The sequence below is a fragment of the Centroberyx gerrardi genome, chromosome 2, assembly GCF_048128805.1.
Source record: "Centroberyx gerrardi isolate f3 chromosome 2, fCenGer3.hap1.cur.20231027, whole genome shotgun sequence".
Classification (NCBI taxonomy): Eukaryota; Metazoa; Chordata; class Actinopteri; order Beryciformes; family Berycidae; genus Centroberyx; species Centroberyx gerrardi.
In genome coordinates, this window is record NC_135998.1 from 5,428,038 (window position 1) to 5,453,769 (window position 25,732).

The following is a 25,732-nucleotide window of genomic DNA, read 5'->3' on the forward strand; positions in this document are numbered from 1 at the left end:
TCTTTTTCTGTATAAAATTTGCATAATCCTGATTGCTTAATGGCAGAGCTGTGTGTGTGTGTGTCTCCTGACATTTGTGTGTACCAGTACTTAGATGTTTGTGTCAGTATAACACTCAGTGTCGTGCAGTTTCTATGTCTCTATGAACCCTCAAGTACAGTTTCTATTAAGCTAAGGAATACAGTGACACTTAATGTATACTGAACAAAAATATAAACGCAACACTTTTGGTTTTGCTCCCATTTTTCATGAGTTGAAATAAAAGATCTAAGACTTTTTCTATGCACACAAAAGGCTTATTTCTCTCAAATTTTGTTCACAAATTTGTTTAAATCCGTGTTAGTAAGCACTTCTCTTTTGCCAAGATAATCCATCCACCTGACAGGTGTGGCATATCAAGATGCTGATTAAACAGCATGATTATTGCACAGGTGTGCCTTGGGCTGGTCACAATAAAAGGCCACTCTAAAATGTGCAGTTTTTATCACACAACACAATGCCACAGATGTCGCAAGTCTTGAGGGAGCGTGCAATTGGCATGCTACATTTACATAGCTTTAGGGAAGTAGGCTGCTCCTGGATAGCATGACAGAGCCAGACGACGTCAGTATTGGGATTTCTCACTTTATTCACCTGTACTTGTCAACCATACAATGCCTGGTCTCTACGGCACTATAATCTCTCAACATACATGTAGATTAATATAGTTTAACACGTACCAAATCATTACTGAAGAGACAAGCTACTCGTCAGGAGATAGACTAGGAGTAGTACTCAACCTGTTGCTGTAACTCAGTCTCAGTAAAAACAAGGAGTGCCACCCAGTGACTTAATCTGTTACTGCAACCAAACAATGTTCCAAAAGCATAGTAGGTATATTTGCGACCGTTACAGCATCCAGCGGAGAAACGCACATAAACAATATTTGCGCAGAGGAATTGCAAAATAAACGCCATTTTGAGTCTGTATTATGTGAGCAACTGTGACAAAAGAAGCGATCGTTGTTACTCACCAGGCTGATTAAAAACTTCACCATAGAAACATCTCCGGGCCATATTCCAGCAGCTTCAGCTACAGTAGACAGACGGTAGACGCGGCCAATCCGCATTTGATATGAAAATTAGATAATTTGCATATCAAAAACTGGTTGGCCGCAAAACATGCTAATTTGCATATCAAACGCGGATTGGTCGAAAAAATAGCTTTTAAAACTTTAATATCTTAAAATCTATGAACGTTATCAAAAAGTTGAATACAAGGACAGATCTCCAAAAAGAGTGGAACAGTTTAAATGACGTTTCTAGCTGAAAGAATATGGAAAACAAGATTTCCCTTGTCTCTTTGATTATAAAGGAGTTGGATGTGCTATCTAAACATCATGGAAGTATCAAAACATGTTCCCCAGCTAAATCCACACTATCCATGTAAAGAAACTATGCCTTTAAACGAGCCGTTTAGACTTCCGTAAATTTGTGATGTCACAAAGGTACGCTCATTTCATATGCCCGCCTACAGCACCATCCACCATTGCCCACCCAGCAACTGAATGCGGAAGACCAAACCCTGTTGTCTGTAGTGTAGAGTAGCACGGAAAAATGTCCAGAAAAAAAGCAACTGCTCCTGAAAGATGGATCTATCCCAACTGGACATGACCCAACAGCAAACGTGCAATCGATAAGTATCGCCACTTTGGGTCAGGCAGCGATTTAGCTCCAGTCCTGATGAGACAGAGTTTGTTGCGGGCCTGTGAATATGAGGAAGCCTGTTGACTACAATGACAACCGTTAGCAATTGGGGCAAAAACATGTGCAGCCAGAGTCGGTTGCACCTCAGCCGGCCAAAACAAGCACCTCGTCTCGTTAACCCGGTACCGATAGGGCAAACCTACTATGATCAAGGTTAGGGGCTAGTGCCGCTAGCAGCGTGCTAATCTAGCATTAGCAGTAGTGTTAGCTAAGGTTAGCTCCTCTGGCTCACTTTGCGGACGCATCTCCTTAAACGAGACAACTGCACCTGTAACGTGGCAAAACTCGAAAAGTACTTTGTTGATCAGGGACTCTTGTCACCACGAACATTTCACTTCTAACGCCAAATGAATGGAAGGGAGTTACTAGCCGACGAGATGTAACATTTCACGTTCTGTCTTTGCACCTAGTCTGGTAACTCTAGTCTTGTAATCAGCTGGGGTTGTGGCAAAAAATAACTAGAAAACCTGAAACCGAGACTACTGTAAATGCCACCTTTCTGGAGGTTATAATATCCTATTTTCCTTGAGACTGTATTGGAGACATTTAGAATCAACTACATAGTGATTATTGAGGCTGTAGTTTGTGGTAATGTAGTATTGGATTGCAATATATTGTAAGGTGTATGTATTAGTCATGATGCAATATCCCCAAAAAATATTTGATATAATTGGTTGCATGAAACATTTCTATTCCCTGCTATTAGTCCAGCATACTGCTATTAGTCCCCCCCACCCCCAGCGAGTAGCGACAGACCGGTTGGCACACAGCTATCACTGAAAACTCTGCAGCATCACATCAGAAGCACAGGTTTGTTCTTGATCTGGCAGACGATATGTTGAATACACCAGTTATTGTCTTCAGAATTTTTTACAGGAATAACTCATTGCAGCTCAGACATGAAAAGTCAGTTAAATTTTCATTACTTCATATTGCACAATCTGTCACTGACAGGATTTTCAAAATCTGCTTCTGTGTATACAAGGTACCCAAGCAGCAGTGCCCTGCAGAGATTTCGGAGTAGGCACTTCCACTGTCCCCTTTGTTACTCTACAACCTAGCCTGACCTCCCCACCTATCAAGAGACCATCCAAGAGACCTCGTCCGACCCTGGGTCAGCTGAGCCGACCCCCTGAACCAACTTTCATTATGTTTACCAACACACATTTTTATTGCACACACAAAACTTTGTAAATTACATAAATATACAAATGTCATAACAAAGTATAAACTATAGTATAAAGTAATCTATAAACCAAAATTGCACATTTTGCTACCCACTAGTATGCCATGTACATTCTTCTGTAATGGAACAACTGATGTAGTGACATTTCTGTGTTTCTGTTACTCCACAGATTACATTGATGAGTTGATGGACCTCATCTTTGATCACGTCTTCCAGGACCCTGCACCTTATGTGAGCCATGTTTTGAAGATACCCATCTGCAAAGACCTGTGCGGCCAGTCTGACAGGCCAGCAGAGGAGGACATCATTGCGGCTACGTGTCTCGGTTCAATCAAGAGGGAGTCTGAACCCAACGTAGCTGACAGCACCTGGGAACTCGCAGTGGTGTATGCACAGCATCACACACACTGGTATCACTACTCTGACCCTGCAACCTGGAAAGCCCCAGCACTAGCTGACAAAGTATCTGTAGGCTAGACACCTGTAACCACTGAGAAGAGGATACACATACTGTGAATACATTTAATTTGAATACTTAGTCTCTTCTTCCTTTGTTTTGGTTAACTGGCATGAGGTCAGGTTGTAGTTGGGTGTTTTCCACGAATACATAACAGATAACTAAAAACATCAAATTATAAATCATTTTTGTGATTGATACACACACCCCTGTGTACACTCACAGATGTAGATTTTGTAACATAACAGCACCCCATTATGGTCCTGCACAAGCAGTGTTATGTTTTTACATGTGCCTTTTTTATGCCTTTTCTATAATAATTGTATTCTGTATGAACAGTCAGTGTTGTGGTTACTTATTGATTTCACATTTAATTTACATGGGTGTGTAAAGGAAAAATGTATATAAATGTAATGACAGTTTGCGGGATTATATTACTTTTTTGTCCGATGCACCTGTCACTAAAAGACTTTTAGGTGTGCTAAAGTTGTTTTTCTACATGGATGTGTAATAAAGTATAACACAAGGTTATTTTACTCAAATTTATCGTCATGTACAGTATTGACCAAAGTCACATGTTGGCCATATCATTATTTGGCAAATCAATTCATGCACACAATGCATAAAAGATACTTACTGCTCTATACCTCTAAGCCATAAGGGCCCTTAGCCTGCTTTATAAATGTTCATTACATTCTGTAGCGAGAACACATTCAAACATACAGGCTCCAGACCAGGATGATCGACCATGCATGTAGATGGATCCTGAAGATTCATTCTTCTGGTAACCTAAGGAACGAGAAAGGGTAACTGTTATTGAATTTTGCAAGGTTTATAAGAACATTACACTATCTATATTATATGTTTATTATTTAGCACAGACAATTTAGAGTAGATGTGAGTACTGTACAAAATTAACTTAGCACATAAACAATAAAGGTGTCAACTCCAAACAGGTAAGATGTTATGTACAGGGGGAATGACCAGCAGGCTTCCATGAGATGCAATGTTTGAATACTTCAGCTACAGTTGTACATATACATTAGATCTCAAACTGTTGAGCTATTTCATGGAACAACATTACAGTAGCTATCAAAGTAGTACTACTGTGTTGACGAACTTACTAGACAACCTCAAACCACCGGCACCGGTGAACGTCAGGCTAAAAATTAATCAAATAAACCATAGTTACCGTATAGTGACAAAACAATAACACACACTCACAAAGCGAGACACTCTGGCAGGTAACGTTAGATATCATTTTTATGGGATACAAATTTGTCCGCTATGGCTAGCCAGCAAGACAACATAGCCGAACAACAAACTCAAATTTCAACCTACCAGTCAGAGACATCCTGCTGTAACCGTGTCTGTAAAACTTCGGCAGCTGTCTCCTCTTGTTTGATTCCGCCTCGAACATGTACGGTCTTATATGTTCTGTCACAGAGTTTTCTTCTGCAGGAACTGCCATGTTGGTTTGGGGGATTTCTGCGTCTGCACCCTCCCCCCTCACCCGGCCAATCAGGCAGCCAATCAGAGTAGCGTTTCATTATCATAGCATCTCCACCCACTCAAAACAGCGCATAGTTAATGAGGGGAGAAACAGAGGATTGAGAGGCACCACAGAGGCTGGATTTGTGTTTTTTTGCATCAGAATGCATAACCTTGTTTTAAAGACCACTGGGAAATGTTTTAAACTGCTAAAAAGAGCATAATATGGGACCTTTAAGTCTGTGAATAGTCACATGATTATATCAACAGCACTGATTGGTTGAAAATTTGATTTTAAAAGTTAAATATCTTAAAAATTATAAAGCTTATCAAAAAGTTGAATGCAAGCAGCTATGTCCTAAACAAGCTGAACATTTTGAAGTTTGAATGGAGTTTCTGGCTTAAAGTATGAAGGAGTAGTTAGGTGCCAAAAAAACATATGGATTGATAATAATAATAAAGAGCGAGAATATTAAAAGTGTGATTGTTGACTCACAATAAACCGACCAAAAACAATAGGGTTCCCAGCACTACGTGCTAGGACCCCTAATAAGTATGCAAGATATTAAGAGTGTGCTTCACTTGCAGCAAGCACACTAACTAGAAAAGGCAAAATTTTCACAAGAAAATTTAAGTGTGCTTGTTGTCCTAGCAACAGTCCCTTTGACTTGGTGTTTGTACATGCTATATCACTACTACAAGTTCTACTGCAACTACTACCACTATAGTAGTTGCAGTAGAACTAGTAGTAGTGATAGAAGTGGTAGCAATAGTAATATGCGTAGTAGTAGCAGTAGTAGCAGTAGTAGTAGTAGCAGTAGCAGTAGCAGTAGTAGTAGCAGCCTAGTAGTAGTAGTAGCAATACTAGTAGTACTGTTCCCCCTCCACATACATATTAAAAGGAAAACTTATAAATTCTGGCAACACTTAAACCAATCAGACCAGCAATCATTAAAATATCAAGCCCTTCTCTGCAACCAGCCACCTATAATCATTAAAATATCAAGCCCTTCTCTGCAACCAACCACCTACAACGTGATTCCCTGAACGAGATGGTATCAGATATCAGCTGCATGTCAACACCAAGACACACACCAACACACACCAAGAGACCAACATACACCAAGAGACCAAAACACACCAAGAGACACAATAAAGTGCACTGACCTCCACTTAAAACAGCGCTACACAGATAATTGGAATAACAGAATGAAAAACCAGAATAAACTTCAGCGCTATCACACACTTAACAGAGAAATTAAATTGGCCAAATACCTAGCATTAATACTGTTAAAGAAAGAAACATTCTTAGGAAATATAGACTTGGGGACCATAACTTGGAAATTGAAAAAAATATTCCAGGTTTAGTCTTTGGGTTTCCAGTTTTGGTCTTTGGGATTCCAGGTTTGAAAAAAAAAACTGGAAAACCAAAGACCAGAGGCTCTGCAGCACTGCAATCTCATGGAAATACACTTTCTGTTCTCATGTCCAATGACAAGATAAGAGAAACCCATGACCCTAAATTGAAAGAAATATTCTCTGCTCTCTCTACTACTATAAACTTATTATTATTGACTGTATATATTTTCCATGTATCTGAATGAACATGAACAGATAAGAATTGTTGTTGTACAATATGCGCTATTATAATATTTCCATATGTATAATATTTGACTTCTTAATAGGATTGTTTATTGTTGATGATTATATTCTTGCAAATGCTCTGGCAACACAAATTGTTTTGTTCTGACTAAAGCTTATTAGGCGTCCAAGCACGTAGTGCTGGGAACCCTATTGTTTTTGTTTGGATTATTATTATTCTTCTGCGGTTTCTGCCCTAAAAGTATCTGGATCTCAGAAACCCTAAGAGCTACAGCGACCAAACTTGGCAGATAGGTCCAAAGTCTCAGCCGCTACACAGGTTACGAAATCCACGTCAATTGGCCTCATGGTGGCGCTATAGCAAGCAACTTTACGTCTTGGCCTATAACTTCTGAACCGTATGGGCCACAATCAAAATTCCCATTACCCTGGATTCCTTGGGTCAAGTCGCATCTATCCATATAGGCCACTCCCATTTCAGCCCACAAGGTTTTCCGCCATGTTGAATTTTGTCCAAAACAGTTTTTTCGCTTCTTCTCCTACATATTTTGTCCAATCTTCACCAATTTTCGCTCATAGCATGTCTGGACTGTCCTGCACAAAAGTTATTGAGCAGTTTTTTGATAGTCCGTTTGATAGTCCGTGATACCGTTTTGCTACAACTGGCTTTCAAAATTTGTAGGCAAGGCCTAATATACAAGTTGTTGGCCTACCTTAAACAAATTTGGTACATATGTGCACAGGTCAACTCTGAGGTAGCATGCAACATTTGGTGATATTGTAACCATAGTTGACCATAGTTAAAATACTCTAAGGCTCTAAATAGCCTATAGCTTGGACAGTCTCATAACTTGGCCCTATTTTTTGGTGTTCCCTCGATGCCCATCCTGTGGCCTCAGTAGCTTAATGGTTAATGCATACGTCTGCAATGCCAAAGACTGTGGGTTCAAATCCTGTGGGTAATGCTGTCTCGTCATACCACTAAGCGTAATGTCTTAAGTTTCAAATTTTTGGACAAATGACCATATGAAAAGATTAACTTGACAGAAGTCACGGGCCAACACAAAAGCCGGTGTTAGACTGCATGTCCGAACTTCACAACATGTCAGTTTTTTTGTGTGTGTCTTTCTACCTTCTGTAATGTTTTGTCTATCTCTCTGTCTTATGAAATTGTGCTTGGACCCCTCAATCACCGCTTGCGGCTATATTTTGAATTTGAATTTGAGAGAGAGACAGAGAGAGAGAGAGAGAGAGAGACAGACAGACAGACAGACAGACAAATCGGGTCTTGTATTCGCCAAAGTGAAAAAAATCCCAAATCTTTTACACAAAACACACATCTGCTAGCTCAATCTAGTTTAAGTAAACATTCGGCTGCAAAAATAGTTTTTATCAGCATATATTAACAGCATAGAACCGTTGGAAAGTTCCGTAGCGGTAGATCGTATCTCGTAACCACACAGCAGCTCAGTCGCTCTGCCTCACAGCTCTGAAGCAGGAGACTGTCTTGTGCACATGCATCTGAATAAACGGCAATATAATATAGATGTATAGATTTTGCGTGTGTGTGTGTATGTGTGTTTACACAGCTTTTCCCTCTGTGTTGAAAATCCAAAGAATGGCCAGAATCGTTATGGATGAAGGTCCATGCCGCCTAACTCCACTCTGCTCATGAAGAATAAAAGTTCATACATCCATAATTGATCTCGTGGAAGTATTCGAAGCAGTCCAAAGTTACAGTCCAGTCTTCTAACTCTCTCTCTCCGAATCCCCCGGAGCAGAAGAGACATCAGCAGCGTCAGTGCTGCATGTATCGCTAAAACGGCGATATGATATAAATGTATAGATTTCACTTTTCACGCTTCAGTTTATTACAATGCATGATACTGGTCACACTCTGGAAAATACTTATTGACAAACAGTGGGACAAAAATGAGAGCGTTGCTGTCCCGGTGGGTAGATAAACGTCAATGCTGGAAAAACCCGGAACTTCACTGTCAGAAACTAAAGGTTAACATCCTTCCTGGTCTTTCCTGCGATTGGAGGACAGTAGCAGAACCTGGTGGGTTGCCAGTCAGTGTTGCCAGGTCTGATAAATAAGTATCAGTTTATCGTGAATATCTCAGAAATCTTGTGACAGATCGCAGTTTAATGTATGATATGTCTATGTAACATAAAAACTGTAGACGAAGAAAGTGAGCAAAAATATTTCCATAAGAATAATAATAATAAGTATGCAAGATAATAATAGTTCTTCGCTTACAGCAAGCACACTAATAAGTATGCAAGATAATAAGAGCGTGCTTTGCTTGCAGCAAGCACACTAAATAATAATAATAATAAATATGCAAGATAATGAGTATGCTTCGCTTGCAGCAAGTACACTAATAATAAGTATGCAAGATAATAAGAGTGTGCAGCAAGCACACTGATAAGTATGCAAGATAATAATAGTGTGCTTTGCTTGCAGCAAACACACTAATAATCCGAACAAAAACAATAGGGTTTTAGCACTTAGTGCTTGAACCCCTAGTAATCCGACCAAAAACAACAGGGTTCCAGCACTTCATGCTTGGACCCCTAAAAATAATAATAATAACAATAATAATAATAATAAGTATGCAAGATATTAAGAGTGTGCTTCACTTGCAGCAAGCACACTAATAATAATAATAATCAGACCAAAAACAATAGGGTTCCCAGCACTACGTGCTTGGACACCTAAATATCAGTAGTAGAGGTAATAGAATTAGCAGTAGTAGTAGTATTTGGACTATCAGTATTAAATACAGTAGAAGTAGCATTAGTAGTAGCAGCAGTAGTAGTACAACAGTAATAGTAGTTTCATTGTTTGAAGTGGTTGATTTAGTAGTTTAAAATGGTAGCAGTTGTAGTAGTAGTAGTGTGTGTGTGTGTGTGTGTGTGTGTGTGTGTATGTGTTTGGTGTATGTCTGTATACATTTATGTTGTGTGGACATGTGTGTCAGTTGTAGTAGTGTGTGTGTGTTAGTATGTGTGTTAACGTGTGTGTATATGTGTGTTTCTTTAGTAGCAGTATTACTAGTAGCTGTAGCAGTAATACTAACAGTAGTAGTATGAATAGCAGTTGAAGTGTGTAAAGCAGTTGAAAGTTGAAAGAGTTTAAGTTGTTTAGTAGTAGTAGTACAAACATAATTCCTACAATTTTAATACTACATACACATATTACACATCAAAATGCTCAGCTACTCCCCCTTTCACTCCCAATATATAGGTGAAATGATGTATAGTTTTTGAGTTATGAAAGTTTGTTTGACACTAGCGCTGCACATACAATAATTGAGGCTAACAGCTGAAAACTCATCTTTTTATACCTTTTTTAAACTGTGAAAATGCCCACAATTTTAAAACTACATACACATATTATACATCAAAATCTTCAGCTACTTTAGTTTGGCTGCTATCATTGCTGCAAGACACAGGTATCATCACACGTCTCAGATCATCATCGCGTCTCAGATCAGAGCAATTATAAAGGGGCTTTAGGGCACAAGGGTGGCAACTTTGGTGGATTGGTCCTAAAGCTGAAGCACACTATTTAGGGGTCCAAGCATAAAGTGCTGGAAGCTTATTGTTTTTGTTAGGGAAAGTAAAAGTATCTGGAATTCAGAAACCGTAAGACCAACAGCAACCAAAGGTTTAAAATCTCAGGCAACAAAAATTACACAGATCGTTCAAATGGTGGCGCTATAACAAGCAGCTTTACATACTGGTCAGTAATTAAGAATCAAAATTTTTTGCATACACTCCTTGGATCAAGCCAAAACAAGTGCACATAATGTAGTCAATTTCCACCATATTGAATTTTCCGCCAATTTGAATTCTTTGAAAACCTATTTTTGCAAACTCACATGACTCAAAGTTATCAAAAGATTGTTGGTACTCCAAATTGTTGAGCCACCATAGAGAATCACAATCACAATCTCTTTTGGGGTGTGGCACCTATTTCACAAAATGATCCATAACTTGCAAACACAAAGCGCAATCTTCACAGAAGTTGACCTATATGGTCGCTCTATCATTCCACCTCAGCATACCAAATTTGGTGAAATTTCGAATGTAGATGGTAGTTAAAAGTGTAACCCATATGTACAGAACGTGACAACAGTTGGCATATACAGTATGTGCCAATACAGTTCTCATTCTTCTTGGACCCCGCTGATTGTCACTAGCAACTATATTTGAACTTACAATTAGTGATGAAGGGGGCTTTTTGCTGGCACAGTGCTCTTTTCGAGTGCTTGTTTGCCCCTAATTATCCAAACATATCAAATCAGAATAGTGGACAGAAGTTTGAGAAGGGTTATGGTGGATAAATGAAACATTAATGGAACTTAAAGTAGAAAGTGAAATACCTTGTGTGCCAGCAATTGGACAAATATCTTCAAAGAATAAAAATCTGTTTCCTAAAAATATGAAAGACTACTAACTCAGTAATTAAGAGGTTCAACTTTTGCTTGGCAAACATGTGCCAGGACAAGGCATTGTTTTGATACAGAAACACAGCTGACCATGGCGCCGCATACAAATTTGTGTATACTCACTGCGGCTTCGTATTGTATTTACACTCCATGCCAGTGGGGGTGCATGAAGATTAAAGAGGTAACTGCAACCTAGAGAAACCGGAAATAGTGGTGACAAAAACTCAGAGAATAACAACAATAGCTGTGATGAAAGAGCAACAAAGGTGAATGAGGGAATATGAAAGAGATGCAAACCCTCAAAACAATTCATTTTGAAGTGTTGACCATGAGGTGTTAAAACAGAGATGGAAAGAGAGGCAATGAGCTGGAAAAGGAAATTGAAATGCTTTTCCACAAGGCAACACAACCAATCAGATGATATTTTAGATCAGTTGCAGACAGTCACACACTGAGGGCTGGTATGTGAAGAATTTGGCTTGATTACATTTGTTTCCGAAGCAAGTATATTGTGGCCTTTACTCTGGTGAGACACTGTGACTAGGCTAGCAGCTAAAATTAGCAGTGAAACACTGAGATTTCTTGTAATTCTTTGGCCAAGTGAGCTCTAGTTAACAGAACATGTTCAAACCAGAGACTAGAAAATGGACTGCATTTATATAGCGCTTTTCTAGTCTACCGACCACTCAAAGCGCTTTACAATAATGCCTACATTCACCCATTCACACACCGATGGCGGCAAGCTACCACGCAGGGTGCTGGCACAACCATCTGGAGCAATTTGGGGTTCAGTATCTTGCCCAAGGACACTTCGACATGCGGACTAGAGGAGCCGGGGATCGAACCACTGACCTTCTGATTAGTGGATGACCCACTCTACCTCCTGAGCCACAGCCACCCCAAAAAAGTTAAAGGGAAAAAAAAATTGTTATATCAATTGTTATATTAAGGTGATGCGGGTCTGCATGCAAGGTGAAATGCACAAGAACAACGGAAAATGAGTACCAGTATGTCTTTTACATAACCAACATGCAATTCACATGTAATTAATATTACTAAATTCCTTAGTAACTCGTGTTGGTTAGAGAGGTCAAGTCTGCTACAAGGGTTTGGCCAGTAAATCATAATTACATCAACTTGGTAAGACAATATTCTTAAAGCAATATTCCATTTAGTTTTAACATGGGGGTTATTTGGCACTTGACCACCATAATATAAAGTACTCACCAAGATCAGATGCAGCTGGGATGAGTTTGTAGCGTTTGAATGAGGCTACGAAAATGTTTGAAAAAAGTGAAATGAAATGAAAAAAGTTTGTGAACAGATTCAACAACATATCCCACTTTTACGACAATAAAGCAATCCTTGGTTGGTGCATTTCTATTCTTGGTTTACACTAAAATTAGTATTTAAAATTAAAGTAGATCTGGTCTTCCAAACTTTAGGTCTTTCAGCTAGCATGGAACTAGGGGTGTAATGATATATCGTGGGACGAAATTTCACAATCCAAAAACGTGATGATAGGCATCGTGGAGGTGAAAAATGGTTTGCAATATCAAGTAAAGCTTATCAATTAGCTGCACCACCAAAATGTAGACTACTCTTTGTTTTCATTTACATACTTTAAACGCCAGAGGGCAGAATCAGTAATCCTAGATCCTAGTTTGCCTGACTGGCGTTATGACGTCATTGACACCGACGTTCACTGACGTTCACTTGAGACCCGGATGAGCCAGGTGTGTAGCGTGCAACAGAAAAATGGAAAGCGGTGAAATCGAAATACAGTCGTTACGTTACGTAACATTATCACCGTTATTTTGAAAGAGGTAAGTGTTGTGAGACATTCTCAAATTTTCCATCCAGTCTGTTTCCTCAACATTGCGGTTGTTCCTACCAGTTCTGCGGTCTCGGCCCGGCCCAAATGTTGCGGTTGAAAGTATCAAGTCCATTAGGTGGAAAAAGAGAATATGACGCCACTGTCAGTGGCGGTTTATTAAGATCTTATGGATAAATTGACGCCTCTGGTTACTGGTGTTACAGGTGTGTAAACTGAAAACACAGGCAATGGTAGCCGCCATATTGGTCTGAAGTAAACGTTACTATGGTTACAGACATTATTTACAACCATTGCAAAGTCGGAGGAGTGGAGTGACTCCTGTTACCCGTGCAGGCAGTGGTAATTTTACTCTACCCTGCTCCAGTGTGAACCAGACATATGCAAATTCACTCTCATTCATAAATTCGGTTGTCACTACCAAATTCTGGCAGTGTGTACGTAGCTGTCAAAGGTGAAAAAAAAGAAAACATGTCCTCCTAGGTTAGAAAATCAGTGTCTGAACATATTTGTTGTTTTAATTTAAGTTTAAGTTTTGTGGCCTGCCTGGCCAACCAAGGTGTTTGGAGAATGTTAGATCAACCATGTTCAGACATTTGCACTTAATTGTAAAGAGGACATCCTTGTTTAGACATTTTATTTTAATTTACAATTTGTTTCATTTAGACAAGCATCCGCTGTTAAAAGCTGATTTATTTTATTCAACAGATTCCATTATTTGCTTTTTGCACTGAAAAATATATAACAAAGAAAGAAACCATTATTAAAGAAACTGTAGGAATAGGTGAAACTTCAAGTTGAAAATATAGTTTTTTTGACATTTTATGTCTAAGCAATATGGAAAGAATCTTCTACAGTCATAATTTGTTTCCATTTAAACTTTGTTAAAAATATCGTCATTGTATCGAACCGTGAAGCCTGTACCGTGTATCGTACCAAACCGTGAGCTGAGTGTATCGTTACACCCCTACATGGAACGATAGCCTAATAATAAAGATAGCCCTAATTTTCTATTCGACACGGCAGCAAAACTTACTCGCAAACCCTCCCCTGTAGTCAGCTCTCCATTCACTGCAAATTATTTTATAACTTTCTTTAAAGCCTCTATGTGTAGAATTTGTATCTGATTATATAATCATCCAATTAATAAAAGCAAAAACACATATAAAAGTTTGTCAGTAGAAAAATGAGACCATCGTGGAGAAAATTGGTTTTGTCTATGTGTTGCTTTCAGTCTGTTCATTCTCTGTGTCCCCGGGTATGAACTGGCTGTACTGACTTATGGCAGACAGGAGGCGCCTCAAACAAACCAGGAAGAAAACAGATGCAGTTGAATGCAGGCTAGTTGCTTAGATTGAACAGCGTGAAGCTAATCAATATGGTAGATAGTGGTAACATGGAAGACAGGACTCTAACTGCTGGAGCCTCTACAACAAAACAAAACAAGAAGCCTGTAACAGAAGAGGCTAAAAGAGCTAAGAAGGAAAGTCAGTGGAGCGCGGGACCCAAAGCTCCCGGTAGCCCCACGGATAGATTGGCTTGAAGTACCCGTTCCCCCGGAACACAGCAGCAGGAGCCCCCGGTCACTCCTGGTCACCAAACCCCGGGAGCCACTTGTCAGAGAGCTCCAGGAGCTGAAGGGGTTTAAGACCGACATAGAGCTGGCTTTCTTTTTTGTACACATGAAATACCAATAAGGGTGTCAAACTGTGTTACCGAAGCTTTTAACTATTTTTTTAGGACCAGTGTGGGTTATATCTGCAGTTATGTGTAATGGCATAGTTTATTTATGTAGTCAGCTACCTTTACAGTATGTAACCTAACCTAGCAAATTGGCTGCACTTGTTGGTACATAGCCAGGGCTACAGAAGGGAAAGAAACCATCATAGCGATTTACAATGAGCAGACCATGGCGTTCCTCCTGTCCAGTGTGTGGGTTGTAATCGCGTTGTTTAGTCCAGTTCATGAGCCCTGCCTTCTTCCACCTTGATTGGCCGTAATCGCCACATACAACTCCATATTCCGATTATGCTACTTAATTTGTGTTTAGTCTAGTTCGTTAGCGGTAGCATTTTCCATTAGCTGCAGCTCGTAGAATCAGAATAGTAAAATGTTGGATAGGCTATGTTCTCAACGACAGCGATCCCCCAAACATCTGTTAACCCGAGTTCTCACAATAGCAAACGACTTAATAGTACAATGATGTCATTAGGAATAATATAGGAACTAATGCTTGAGCTAAAGTTATCTGCAGCAGTACTTTGTTACTGGTACTTTGTACAGATTCCAGCTGCAAAAAACGCTGCCAAGAAGTTGCAAAAGCATTTGCGACAGTGTCTTTTTTTGGTCTATTTTTGGCCCAAGAAAGCACTTTTGGCACTAGTGCCAACTTATCCAATAGAAGTGCCTACTTATCCAATAGATAAAACCGTACGAACAGATTCATTCTTAAATCACTCGTACGAGCAATTTAAGAGAACTTGCCGCATTAACCAAATTTCTCATATATAGAATTTTCTCTTAGGTACGAACAACATTTACCAGTGGTCCAGACCTGTCGTACGAGTCACATACAATTAACCTGCCGTTCTCCAAAGCAAAAAAATGTTATTGTTGACTAATGGAGTGTATCTCTTTCATTACTTTGAAGACATTTTTAATACAAATTACACTTTATAATGTATAATCATGTTGAGATTATCCTGATTGACAGTGGTTATAGTCACAGGAAAAAATAGCAAGGGAGCACTGTTGGCTTTTTCAAAAGAAGGTGGTGCGTAATTTATTTTACCACTGCCATATCAAATCTCAAAAATATCCCTGTGGGTTAGTATAAATGCGCTCAATACAAAGAGAAAACATAAAAACACTAATAATTACCAGGTTATTTGACAAACACTCAGGTGAGACAAAGGCAAGTTTAGATTGTACAGGGAAAATACATTACAGAGTGAGATAAATCTGATTTCTAGGCTATTTTACTCCAGTTGATAACGTTAATGTGTTTAAGTGCAAGTGAATCTAAATTTAATAAAGAGAAATGGTTTTAGGTCTTACCATTAGAGTCATGCATAAGCCTATATCATCACATGCTGCAGCAGGTTGAGGTTCTTCATGCAAGTCGCTGTCCAGGGCGCCATCATCCGCCTAACATATGAACGTGCCATATCGCCAATTATAGCAGGTATTCTTTCATTTGTCTGTGTAACGGAGAATTCCTCTTGGCCCCCTCCTGTTGCAGTCATGGATCGGCTTGCTTTTCTAATCAAATTTCATGTCAAGCGCGTTCATTTAGAACAGGTGCCATTCATCATGTTTACGCAGGTCATTTACAACGTTTTCTGAAGATACGACCGTTTGATGAATCTGATGTGGCAACATTATCTCCAAACGTCTCTCAAAGGCCACAATATACTTGCTTCGGAAACAAATGTAATCAATCTCTAAACGTTCTAAAGTTAACTTTGGCGTACCACGGGGCTCTGTGCTACGACCTTTGCTTTTCTCCATTTACATGCCCACTTCTTGGCGGATTTTCCACAGCCATGCCATTAAATTTCACTTTTACACGGACAACACTCAAATTTACATAACCATTAGATCTAACAGCCATTCATAACTTGCAAACCTAGAATTATGCCTATTCACTGTCAAAAATTGTATGTCACGTAACTACGTCTTGCTAAAATCTGCTCTTGTGTGTCTTGTGCTTTTTGCTATGTTTGTCCTATATAATTTTGTTCTATAACTGATTGTTGATCAGTTAGATCCAGTTAGGCTCATTCTCTGTAGTCCTCTGAGACATGCTTGTGATCAAGGGCTATATAAATAAACAAACTTGAACTTGTCTCCCAAACAGGAACTATCTCTCCTAAATGGTATCCCTCCACTATGTTCTCTTCTATCAATATAAGTGCTTTTTGGCTGAATTATGTTCTAAAATGTTGGACCAACAGTCAACTGAAAATCACAGTAGCGGGATATGTTGTTGAATATGTTCACAAACGTGTTAAATGTACATTTTCAGTCTATTTTCGTGGCCTCAATCAGATGAATGGAAAGTAAAAATGAACACTACAAACTCGTCCCCTCTGCATCCGACCTTGGTGAGAAGTTTATATTATGGTTTTCAAGGCAGTCAAGTGCCGAATAACCCCCATATTAAAACTAAGTGGAATATGGCTTTAAGAATCATGTAGGCAAGGATAACTTGTGGCCAACGGGCCAGATCAATCAATTTTTTTTTTCTTTTATGAAGTATTGACTTTTTTTGGCTGTAATACTCTGTTTGACCACTAGAGAGCCCCACCTACTATCGAAATGGAACTGGCCTCACAGGTTTCTTGTTGACCAGACAGCAGAAGCCTCACAGAACATCGACCGACAGTAGTTGTTACCCAGCGAAAGATGCGCACCAAAAGAAAACTGTGTTTTTAACCCTAAGTGGGAGTTACATTACATGTTTACTAAAGATTTGAAATCTTTTTGAAATCAGATTTGAAATCTTTTTGAAATCAGATTTGAAATCTTTTTGAAATCAATTTTAACAGTCAACAGTCTTGGCGTTGACCTGATGTTAAACGGTAACTTCGGTATTTTTCAACCTGGACCCTATTTTCCCAACTTTTTGTGTCTAAGTAACTAATGGGGACAACAATTTTTGAAATTGGTCCAGTATTGAGCGAGATCGCATCAGCCGGCAGCCGTGAAACGCGCTGCAATGTAATCCAACGGGGCAAATGTACGTCCACTAAAAGTGCTTGTTTTTGCCACTGACAGGCTCAGATTGTTATTATAAGTGTCTGACAACATTATGGAAAGGACCCTACAGAGAAATGAAACGTCTTTCTTTACCTTTCGCTTGATCCAGTCTGTTTGTTATTGTGTGTAACCAAGTCTTATAGGCTTATAGCCTATTTCACAATAAAGTCTACGCTTAAAAAACACAACACCAGCCTATAGAAAGAGTAAACTACAATGCACCATGTATTTACCAAGCTGCACCTACTATGTGTCCAAGTCTGAATTTGGCTCAGTTAATTCACCGTTTTTAACCGAGACCGGGGCCAACAAGTCGGTCCAACTCTCTAGACAAAACCACGACACAACTTTCAGGGACCATAACGGCCATCCAGCGGGGAGATTACCGGACTACTGAGGCTACTGTTACTTACCCCGAGCCCCGGCAGCAGTGTCCCTTTACCAGGCGAGCCGTCCCGTCGCCTCCCCGCCACCGTCCTGCTTCTACACCCCGGAGGAAGTTGTTTTTCACGGGGACCCGACTCTCCCACCCTCATCGGAGCGGATCTTCAACCCCAATAACGATTGTTTTCTGTACGGCGGCACGGTTTATGGCGCTACCGTCCGCGTTATCATGCCCAAGCGTTTGCCGGAGCCGCCCTCCCCACTCCTCTCCCCGGTGGGGCGGAACGGGATCTTACCGCCGGGTTTCGACCCGTTCTTCGAGGCGACTGAGGGAGGGGGTCCCGAAACGGAGAGCACACCGAGGAGCCGCCGGGCACACGAGGCGAACCGGTCCCGGTGGAGAGACTGTCACAGCGGGGAGAGGAGCAAACAGAGGCCGGGGTCAGAGCCTCTCAAGGCGGGGAAGGAGGATGAGGAGGACGCAGCTTTATCCAGCAGCACCGGAGAGGACAGTAATGGGCAGAGTAGGTGGAAGATTGTCTAAATAAATAAGTATAATAGGCTAAATAAATATATCATTATATATAGATTATAATAGGAGATTGACTTGGTTACACACAGTAACAAACAGACCGGATCAGTAAAATAAAACGTTTCATTTTTCTGTAGGGTCCTTTCCATAATGTTGTCAGACACTTATAATAACAATCTGAGCCTGTCAGTGGCAAAAACAAGCACTTTTAGTGGACGTACATTGACGGTTCACATTTGCCCCGTCGGATTACATTGCAGCCCATCTCGCTCAATACTGGACCAATTTCAAAAATTGTTGTCCCCGTTAGTTACTTAGACACAAAAATTTGGGAAAATAGGGTCCAGGTTGAAAAATGCCGAAGTTACCCTTTAAGTACAAAGTGCTGCTTGTATGGTCATAATTATGGTTCCAGCAAGCAGTGAGGGGGCAAGGCGCACTGATTGGATGAAGCACCAGTGGGTGATGGAGATCAATCCACATTTGGGATTTTTGTCAAATTTGCTGTTTGAGACTAATTTGTTTCTTGTGAAATATTAGGTGGAACAAAAAAACGGTATTAACCGACAATAGAGATTTCAAATTAACGTTTCTATTCTGGAACAATAAAAACGTATTACATTTTCGGTTCTGTTTTCATTTATGGTCATTTACCGTTTGTTAGGCAGCAGGTACAAAGTGATACTAGCTACAGGCTGCTAAACAATACAAGCAGTCTCTTCGGCATCACAGCAACACCTTATGCCTCTCAGGAAGCCAAGCAAGAGCAGGTAGCTGCTACGCAGCCTAAAGGGCTTTTTATGCGGGAGGCGACAAGCGCATGCAAACTCGCCTCTCTGCTCCGCAGCACTGCGGACTCCTGGGCAGAATTCTGCGCCGAATATCGCACCAAAATGTAGATTTAGCAAAAAAAAAAAAAGTTACTACAGAATAACTAACGTTTCTCCAACACTTATCCACTTCTAAAGAATCCAACCTCTGGCCTCACAGCAGCCCCACATGATACAAATGTGAGCATTTATGAAAATGACAAAAAAAAACAATTTATCATTCTGATTCATATCTCAATTGTGCAACACAGTGAAAACTATAATAATGTAATAATGTCTAAATGTAACAATGAGAAATAACTCTTGTTATCTCTTTGCTATGATCAGCCAATTTAAAAATATAAAAAGGCAACAACATAACACTCCTCCTGACATCAAAAACCTACTTATGCTATTTTTAACAGTCAAGAGTTGGTCATACATTAATAATAGGAAAATCTTCACTAGTTATCCTATTTTCAGCTACATCTTCAGTTCTCCATTTATTTTGACTCACTACTATATCAGTCAAGCCGACTGTCGCCAGTTCAAGAGGGATAAGGAGAGGCTTAACAACATTTCATGGGGACTAAAAAACCTGCTCACCAACCTTGCAAATCCAGTCTGGTAAACTTCCAGCATTTGTAACACACGCAACTCTAATGATTAATGTATATTTGAATGGTAATGGTGGTCACAGTGCAGCACAGGATGTCTGCGGTGGTCGGAAAGAGGGCCCACAGACGCGTGGTACACAACTAGAAAAATGCCACTACATGTGAGGGGCCATAGATGCAGTTGCGTTCATTCGCTTATCTGAGTAATGAGGCAGGATTTCCAATGAAAACACTACCTCACATCCTTTCTGGCAGTTTATGAAATTCATCCATGATGGACAAATTTAAAGAGACGTTAGCAGAGCAAGTTCACCAGAAGCAGCTTTTCTATGACCCATCTTCTAACGATTACAACAAAATGTAACCATGAATTCCGACCAAGAAATTGACAACGTTCTGCAATCCAATACTGAAGAGTGCACTAGAAAGTGGTGCCAAGTGATAGATTTGTTAAAACAAATAAAGAGCTAGCTGAACAAAAGCAGCTAGGCACAATCAGAGGTGATTGTGCCTAGGGTGCAGCCACCCTAGGCACAGCCACTCCTGTGGTTTTCTTTGGCACTTCCCAATTACAAATGAGTTTTGGTAACCTTTCATCCTACCAGGTTAGAGATTTTGGTGGTGGGGTAGTCAAAACTGCTGGCTACTGGATGTCAACATTGTCTCCTTATACCCATAAAATGGTTTGGATTATGTTCGAATGGTATCGTTCTCATCTGTAAAAATGAACCGAAGTAAAGAGCTCCAGAGTTAAAGTAAACTGCTCTAAACATGCTTGTTGTGAATGCAACCTAAAAGTCATGGTGGAGAGCTGCTAGTAGACAGACAGCATTACTGGGATTGTCTTTTCCCTGTGGCTCAGGGATGGAGGGGGAATCAATTAGCCTCCAGCAGGCTCTGACCTTGAAATGGAGCTCAGGCAGAGAAGAGGAAGTCTCCCTGCACCGCACCATTTAGTTTTAGGAAGTCATGCATCATTTATTGATTTTCATTTTTTCATATGACTGGAAATGTGCAGACAGCTTTGGGACCTTTTAGGGATCTTTCGTATTTCCCATGTTGCCTACCAGCTAAAACATTCTGGTGGAACAATATAATAAACACGATAACAATATACATTTAGTTTAGTGTGCCTACATTTTTATTTATTTATTTATTTATTTTTAAATATGGTATAATTTAAGTGTTCATGAATAGTAGTAGGTAAGAGTGGATGGTAGTAATTATACATTTACTAAAAAGTACCTAATTGTTTATTTTTTGTAGTGATTACATTCTCTGGTGGTAAGGTGGTTTTGAAATGGAGTTGCTGTTTCCTGCAAACCTATGTTTGTAGCAATATAGGTTTTGGAGGCTTAGTCATGGCCACTTGTGTTACACTTTGCAAGTCATCAGAGCATAAGAAGAGATTCCCGCACACTGTCTATACTTACAGATAAAACACTTATTAGAAAATAAGCAACGTTTCCGTACTGAGACCTTCGTCGCTCCTGTCTCCTCGTATAGGTGTGTGAAGAACCACAGTTTCCTCAACTTTGCAAGTCATAACATGTCTGCTTTCAGGCAAGGTGCAGCAACAGAGTTCATCGAACAAAGTGTGTTCAAAAAATTAACTGAAAAACAAGAAAAACGGTTTGCATTTGGTTAAAACATTTGGTGTGTATTGGTAATGATGAAAGTCAACATGTTGTAGCCCATGTGGTTTAGCACAAATCCTCAGGACTCCAGCTGGTAACCTCTGCCTAATTGCACATCCTATGTCACACTCCCCAAAGTATACATCAATTTAATCTTCCATTTATTTTGCACAGTGTTTTTTTGTCATATCAGTTATCGACATCCATCTCATTCTCCACTTCCATTCTCTTATCAAGCCAGTCATCATTTCACGTATTTCAGTGGCAAGTCTTGAAACAAAGGATATGTCTAAAAAAAAAAGATCTGTCTAAAAAAGAAAAAAAAATCTCAATGTACTCAATGAACAAGTTTTGTGTACTTACAGATTGTGGGGATGATTATGTCATTCAATTCCAAAGTAGTTTGAGGGTAGGGGGTCTGTCTTGGGATGGTGGGGACCCCGGACTGTGTGGGTTGGTCAGCGTGGTATGCCAGTGCAACAGAAGGGGTGAACTGAGTGCCTCTAGGGGACTGAGGTATGTACGGTCCTCCTGTAGGTTTCTCTTTCAATAAGACTTCAGGACGTGCTGTGGTGGTGGTGATGGCGGTGATCAAGGAAGCAGCAGATGAGGATGAGTGAGGAAATGACACAGGAAGTCCAAGTGTGGGGTCAGCTGATATGATAAAAGGGCCCTGTCCGATGCGTTTTGCGTCTAAATGTGTGGGTGGTTCGTACTCAAAGATCTTGTCCACAAAGACCCATTTTAGGCCAGCAGTGCAGAGGGCTAGGCTGAGGAGACAGGCCAGGATGGGTAGGATGCAGATTTTCTCAGAGTGCAGGCAACGGTTAATTTGTTCCATCTCTATGCACACACAGCAGGTCCTTGCCAAGCCCAGAATTCCCAGAGCCCCTGATCGCTCCCCATTGCCGCCGCCACCACCTCTCTCTGCATCTCCCTCCACGCCCTCTTCCCCGCCCTCACCACCTGCCACCGTTTCCTCCTCTTTCTCCTCAGGGGCTTGTCCAGTATCAGCAGTGGAGCCGGTGGGGGAGGCTGATCCAGGAGGGACAACAGAGGAGTCCTCGATTCCCTCAGTCATCCTTCCCGACTCCTGCCAGATGAAGGATCTCTGGTCACCAGAAGAATTAACTCAAAGCATCACACAGTGGCTGGCTGCCACGAGTCTCATAAAGAGTGTTTCCCATTATCAGGTCGTGGCGTGGGGGCTGGGATTGCAGTGGGAGATAAAAAAGCTCTTCAGTGTGAGGCTAACCTTGTTAACAGTCTGGTAGGTATGTAGGCAGCCTTTTGTACAGGAGGGAAAGGAGTTCCTTACTCAGGTTTGCTGTCATGGCTTTCTCACACTAAGTGCACACCCAAGTTTATAAATAGAACCATCAAATTAGCTGCAAGCACAAACACAAAAAGGTTGCCAAAAAATTTGATTTCTTCACTTAAATGTCTTGCATGGTCCACTACCAAGCAGTCGCAGGATAGTAGCAGCTCACTCACCTGAGTACTTGGAGAGAGGAGGCAGTATAAATGTGTTGAGCAGGCTGCGGCTGCAGTAGTAATAGTGCTGAGGGCAGAATAGCCAGGCACTGCAGTGGCAGGAGGGACATGCTGTCTTGTCTGTGGAGCTCAAAGCAGCCAAAAGGCTGAATCATCAGGGAGCGGCAGGTGCCCTTCCTCTCAGCACAGCCACAGAAGCATAGAGGGAGAGAGAGAGACAGAGAGAGAGAGAGAGCGAGAGAGAGAGAGAGGGTGGGGAGGACACTTGCATTAACACGGAAGGACGGAGAAGACGGGACACTCCCCTTTTTCCTCTCTCACCCCTCCTCTACCCTTGTGAATCTCTCTCCCCCTCTCTCAATCTTTCCTACCCTCTTTTACTCACCAAGTCATACACAGTCTTTCGTCCACTCCTCTTCCTGTCTGGTGTGTCCGCGCTCTCTTCATAGGCTGCTCTCAATCTGAGCATAAAGCATCCAGCTAAGCAAGTTCCTATTTGATCCAATTAGAGGGAATGTCAGCGAATCACAGGCAAGCAGACTGCTCTGGCCTCTCCGCCCCCCCCCCTCCCCTCTCTCTCCCTCACATCATTGATTATGCTGATACGAAAGGGTGTGTTTTTGTCAAGGGGAAGGAGCCAAGAAAGCAGACATATGATCCGTCCCAAGAGGATGCAGTCATTGTTTTATACTCTTCTCAAATATCTCCCTTCATTCAGGCTGATAGTAAGAATATGAAGGCGACATTAAAGACAATGATGAATAAGCCCATTACACTTACAGGGTATACCAGTTACCTGATTTTTATTGCTCTTCTTGCTTTTATGTGATTTTGTTTCAGTAGCAGTCTAAGGCTGTGGCTAGTGCAAGTGAAGTCTCTCTTTGCAGTAATCACGTTTACTGTTAAGGCTGTCCAGAAGCATATACATTGAGAATTATATATAGGCCATGAAATACAACGCTTTACAGTGATTTTATACTAGCTAAGAGGTGTTGTCAGGTATAATACAAAGTGGAGTCAAGCTTCTTAGCTGTTCAATTTGCTAAAATCACTGCAAAACAAAGCCAGCCAGGGGATTAATCATTAATACTATTCCTACTACTTCTGCAGCCATTAGTACCACTACTAGTGCTGCCACTGCTGCTACTACTACTTCTGCTGCTACTACAAGTAGAACTATCTTAGCTGTTTTGAAATCTCTGGAAATAATGGCTTCCAGTGAATTATTGTTTTTATAAAACGGTGGTAACACACCATTGTATTAATACTGAATGCCACTGTTCAAAAAAGCTTTTATTTTTAATCGCTAATTGTTAAAAAAATAATATTAAATGTTATTCCTTTACCAAGCAATATAGTTTATGAGCAGTATGTAATTAAAATGGTTGCTAATTGACACATAACTAACTTGCTAATTGACACTTGACACTCCTGGTATGGAAAGTGAGTTTACCTGTTACCCAGTTACATACCTAATACCGGGACATAAGAACTATAAAACAGATCTGCTGTTAGCCTGAAAAACACCCCAATCAAAAGGTATTGTATTTACAGCTCTCCACCCCCCTCTCACTCCCATGGCCAGGCATAATTCCCTTTTGGGAATTCCCCCCATAACCCCCCCCACACACACACACACACACACACACACACACACACACACCCCACCCCACCCCCCAGTTGCTGATAGGCTAGCAGGACAATCCAAAGACTGCTTGAGGAGCAGGCGCTTAATTTGAAAATTGAAAAGGGTCACCCTGGTGTCAATGGTAAGTGTGACATTGACCTGACCTTTCTGCGCCCATTCTGTTTAATACCAGTAATGGTATCTATTGGAGACAGCCTCCTGTCATATTTCTGAGCTGGGAATCTGGATATTGATTAAATATATAGTGTTTTTACCTTATTTAATGAATGCTTTGGTTATATGCATTTACAACAAGAGCAGCCAAAACACAAGTGTGCGTTTTCTAGGTGCTCAGGTGGAGGGATGGGGTGGACTGGGTATGCATGATTGCAGTGTGTGAAATTACGTTGACTTTAATTAAAAACTCTACCCGTTAACACCAAAGTGTTGTGGTAGCACAGTGTTGGAATTAAGAGAATTGCTTAACAAAATATTCATGCATTGACTTAGAAAATCACCAAACTACTTCCTGGTATGTGGATGTACAGTGCACCAGTCAACCTCCAGTTGGTTGATGCTTGTTTGACTACTGTTACTTTCTGGTGTATGAGCGCACACTGTATTTCCTTTATGCAGGGCTATGCAAGACCTAACCAGTGAATACCATAATTCCCAGTGCAGTGCACATCGCAAAAAGCAATACACACAAACAAAGAACCTGGCTTTTTTAGAGAGCCTCTCCTCCCAAGCACCTAATAATGTATTTCAGTCTAGGGCTTGACAGCAGGAGCTAAGACCCTGGGATTTCCTAACCAGATTCGGCTCAACTTACTCACACACTCCCACCAACCTCTGCTTAGAGGGCAGTTAAACAGCTGTAGGCATCAGGATTTACAGCACATCAAAATATGCAACAAGAAACACACACCCATCATACAGTACACCTCATTAAATACATTGATATGTGGCATTATTGAAAATAATTCAGTGATACCTGGATTATTATATGGGAATTGAGAACAATGCCAAAAAAAAACAAAAAAAAACCGCACACATTGCTCATTGTATGTGCTGCTCTGGCAGTTTTTTTGAGGTG

The 25,732-nt window shown here is 40.7% G+C and overlaps 1 protein-coding gene across 2 annotated transcripts in view; it reads right to left on the minus strand.

Moving 5' to 3' along the window:
• The window catches only part of nrg1 (neuregulin 1), a 192,264-nt gene extending 169,081 nt beyond the window's left edge, over positions 1–23,183 (minus strand). Inside the window, exons 1-2 of one of the 2 annotated variants that reach the window (XM_078287920.1) lie at positions 23,010–23,183; positions 21,879–22,608 (exon numbers count right to left, since the gene is read on the minus strand). In XM_078287920.1, the coding sequence (XP_078144046.1) occupies positions 21,879–22,596 (718 nt within the window). In that variant the 5' untranslated portion in view covers positions 22,597–22,608; positions 23,010–23,183. Of the gene's footprint in view, positions 1–21,878; positions 22,904–23,009 lie in introns of both variants that reach the window. The other variant, XM_078287918.1, reaches the window with a different exon arrangement.
• Positions 23,184–25,732: the final 2,549 nt, after the last annotated feature.